The 3,851-nt window shown below is 48.7% G+C and overlaps 1 protein-coding gene across 1 annotated transcript; it reads right to left on the bottom strand.

Moving 5' to 3' along the window:
* Window positions 1-360: 360 nt before the first annotated feature.
* Window positions 361-3,326, bottom strand: LOC104166841 (kelch-like protein 35; the record flags this gene model as incomplete). Its single annotated transcript, XM_009706926.1, has 2 exons — window positions 2,437-3,326; window positions 361-545 (listed from the first exon to the last, which is right to left on the bottom strand). Coding segments are annotated over exons 1-2 (1,075 nt in total), but the record flags the coding sequence as incomplete, so codon positions are not given.
* Window positions 3,327-3,851: the final 525 nt, after the last annotated feature.

Raw genomic sequence — 3,851 nt, 5'->3', positions numbered from 1 at the left:
CCAACCTGAACCATTCTGTGATTCTATGACAGGCAAGAGACACTGATGTTTTAGGAAACCCTGTCTGACAGCACACACCACAACCAGTTCATTCCACAACTGAATAGTTTTGACAGATACCCAGCAAGAGGGAAAGGTTTTTTTAATACTGCCATCCTCCCTCTCAAAGATGGAAATGTTCCTTGGGACAGCAAAATCCAAACCACCTAAGGATAAACTTCACCAAGAAGTGACTTTGCTCCAAAGCTGGGATGCAGGTGAATGAGTCCTATTGAACAGACCTAAGGAACGCCTGTCCAGGCAGAGGTTGTGCTGTTCTTTGCAACCAGGAAAGGACTATCTGGTATCAGGGTATCTCACCTGAGATGTACACATCGTTCTTCAGTGTGCAGGCAGCAAACTCTGACTTGGTGTAGCCAGGCACGCTGGAGAGGGCTGTCCACTGCCTGCTCTTTGGGTGGTAGAGGTCCGTGAAGGGCAGCTTCAGAAGGCCTTTCTTATCACAGCCCCCAATGACAATGATGACTTCTGCCAGCTCCATGAATCTAGATCATGAAAGGTACAGGTAAGTCCCCAGGCCAGGCTACTCCTTTCCATCATCCCTCCCATCCTATCTAGGACACTGGCAGCACAGTCCCGTGGATAGGGCAAGGTCCTCTCCTGCATCAGCTACTGATTTTCTGGGTAAATCATTTCACCCTTGCAAATTCCCTTTTGTCTGCACGATCAAATCAAAGGCACCTCCCAGCTTGGGTGGGAAGGGTCCAATAGAAAACAGGAATGACCTTTAAAAGTCCCTCGTGAGATTACCTCCTGCCACTCACCCTCCCCCTCTTCCAGCACAATCAAACCCAATAATCCTCAAGGCACAGCCTTGAGGATGGAAAGCCGTTCCTGGCAGCCTGCCTGCAGCAAGCTCTCTGCCTGGAGAGAGAAGTGTTTCCAGGAAATCACTCTCTCTCCAGCCCTAGTAGTAGTGAACAGACGAGACAGACAGCAGGGGAAGGAAAATCCTGCCAACTAGGAGATGGCAAGAGAGGAACGGCTCTGCAGGAGAGGAGGGGAAAGGAAGGAGGAGGGTGAAAGAGGATTTGAAAGACTTGGTCAAATCCCCAGCTCTGCCATGGTCTGTGCAGGCTGAGACAATTCACTTAAGACCAAAGCTGGGAAGGAGGGAGGTAAAATGTGGTTGCTGGGGGGGTTGGGATTTATCCCCAGTGAATTTTAGGTGTTTGCATCCTTCAGGAGGTCACCACAGACCCTGTCATTGAGCAGTTCTGTGTGTAATAGCCCGTTGTGGTATTCAGCACAGAGAAGATGTGTCAAGCCATCTCTTCCACCTGACAAAAACATGCCCTAAATGCCAGGTTGGGAATTCTGAGATGCACTGGGGCAACCTCCAGCCTTCTGCCCAGGACGCTCCACTGGGTGGCAAAAAACCCTGTAGTCCTTGGGCTGAAGAGCAGGAAAGCACAAGAACCTGGTCCTGCAGCCCCATGGTCATGGGCGTCCTCTGGAAAAGGATAGGGAGCCTTGCAAACCAACTCAGTTTGATATGGCAACCCACCCCAGAGCAGAGGTGTCCATCGGCGCTCTTACCAAGCACACCCTAAGGGACCTGTGGCACCACGAAGAAACAGCAAGGACTTAAAATGTGGCTGGACATATCCAGACTTCACAGTCACAAAAAGGTGCAGATTTCTCCACACACCCAACCCTAAAAATCACTTTTTCTTTGCCTCCTCCACTTTACGCTGGCAGTTGCCTGGGCCAGCACCTCTTTATCTTCTTGCTGTTCATCAATAAATCAATGGAAAGAAAAAAAGAAAAAAAAATTGGGGATGCTTAAGTAGCCACCTGGACAGTAACTGCTTTTTATCCCTGGACATTAATTCCTGACCCTGCAGCAATGCCTTTGAGCTAGGCACCACACTGATGGCCAGGAGGGCTGAGAATGGTCCAAGCCTTCCTGCTAACAGACAGCCCAGAGAAAGTGGGAGAGAGACCAAAAGAGGTGAAATGAGAGCAGACCAGCAGCAGAGCTGGGAATGGAAAACAGGTCTCAACCCAGTGCTCTACCCATTGGTGAAAGCAGATAGAAATAAAAAGCTACAAACATCCCTTCCTGACGGTAGTCTGGACACACATCTGGAGAGCATCATTGCACACCCAAAGCAGTGCAACTACGGCACTTCTTGGCAACAACAAAAAAAAGTGTCACATGCGTTAGTATAAGTTTCACAGGAATCTTCTAAGCCAAGCAAATATCTCCAATGTCTTCATTTTGGAAACGAGGAGGCCAAAAGAGAAGCAATCGGAGGAGAGGAAAAAAAAAAAGGAAAAAAAAAAGAAAATACAACCAAAGAACTCCCCTCAAACTTTAAGATGCATCAACTTAGGCCATGCTGGTCTAGGGAAGAAGATGCTGTGTTTTACCTTCTGGGCCTTGATCGCAAAGAGCTGACCTCGTTCCCAAGGATGTAGTACTTGCGGGCCTCATGCAGTAGAGGAATGCACTCCTTTGAGTCCTGGATGAGTCCATCCATTTCCACCTTCTCCAGAAAGTAGGTGGGGTCGAGCAGGGGCAGACGTACATGCTCAAGGAGGTCCTTCAAGGCTCCCTTCCTGGCAGGTACGTCATGTCGTACCCAGCGCATGACTGCTTCAAAGACCACTTCCTCCTTGGGGACCACCAGCTGCTCATCGGACAGATACTCAACCAGCTCCTTCACACCCATTTCCAGGAACTCTTCATGACACGACACCTCCACAAAACACTCCAGCATGAACCTCTTGCTCTTTTCTGTCAGAGACGCAATGGAGAACGAATCAGCAAACTTCATGATGCCTAAACAATTGCACGGGTGAAGTTGGCCTTCAAGGAAGGTGACACAAGCATCTCTGAGCTTGGAGATCTGCAGCAAGTCAGACAGTTCCAAGATGCCTTCAACATTGTCCTCCTGAATGATGATGTTCCCCCCATACATATAGTCAAGAAGGAGAGACATAGTGGAAGCAGATATCTTCTGGATATTAATGGTATCCTGGTGGCCCTCCTTGAGGTTGCCACCAAACATGGCCCGGAAATACGTGCTGTTGGCTGACAAAGTGGCACGGTGACAGGGGAATTCTTGTCCATCAATTAACAGCACCACGTCTGTGAAGATGCCGCTCTGCCTGTAGGAGTTCAGCGTCTGGAGGATTTGCTCCGCGTGGCAGGACCCACTGCAGAGCTTCATGTGCAGCTTTTCTTTGCTCGGGTCCCGCCTTACATTTTCCAGGCTGCTTGTCCTGAAACTTGATTCTTCTTTCATCATTCGATGCATCCTGATTGGGAAGCAGTGAAGGAGACAAGAGAACAGTACACTATTAAAATACCCAACTGCAATGTCCAACACCATCATGGTTTCTGCATCTTCCTCGGTGCCATGAGGAAGTACAGATTCCAGCCAAAATATACTGAGACTTTGCCCCTTCATCCACACACATGGCTCCTCTTCAGGAACCAACATTTCTTCCAAACCACAGCGCAACGATAGGCACTAGGGTATTTCCAGTCCAACCCCATCTCCGTATACAAACCTCTACTTTTCGGAGCTCTTTCTCTAAGGCATTTGCCTTGCCCAACCCATGCTGTACCACCTTGACACCCTTTCCTTCTTTTCTGACACCTCGCAGCTCTTATTGAGTGGTTTTCTCATCCTTTCAAATGCTAGCACTCCACAGTACAGCCCAGCTGGGAGAAATGCCATATTTTGATTTTTTCTATCCACTGTGTTTCCCCAGATGTCTTATTTCAGGCAAAAAATCCAGAGGTAAGGATGTGAGACTGAGATTTGCCAAAGGTAGCT

This window comes from Cariama cristata, unplaced genomic scaffold (assembly GCF_000690535.1).
Source record: "Cariama cristata isolate BGI_N322 unplaced genomic scaffold, ASM69053v1 scaffold3219, whole genome shotgun sequence".
Lineage (NCBI taxonomy): Eukaryota > Metazoa > Chordata > Aves > Cariamiformes > Cariamidae > Cariama > Cariama cristata.
The sequence above is the reverse complement of the archived record's forward strand: the minus strand, read 5'-3'. Positions and strand labels throughout refer to the sequence as shown.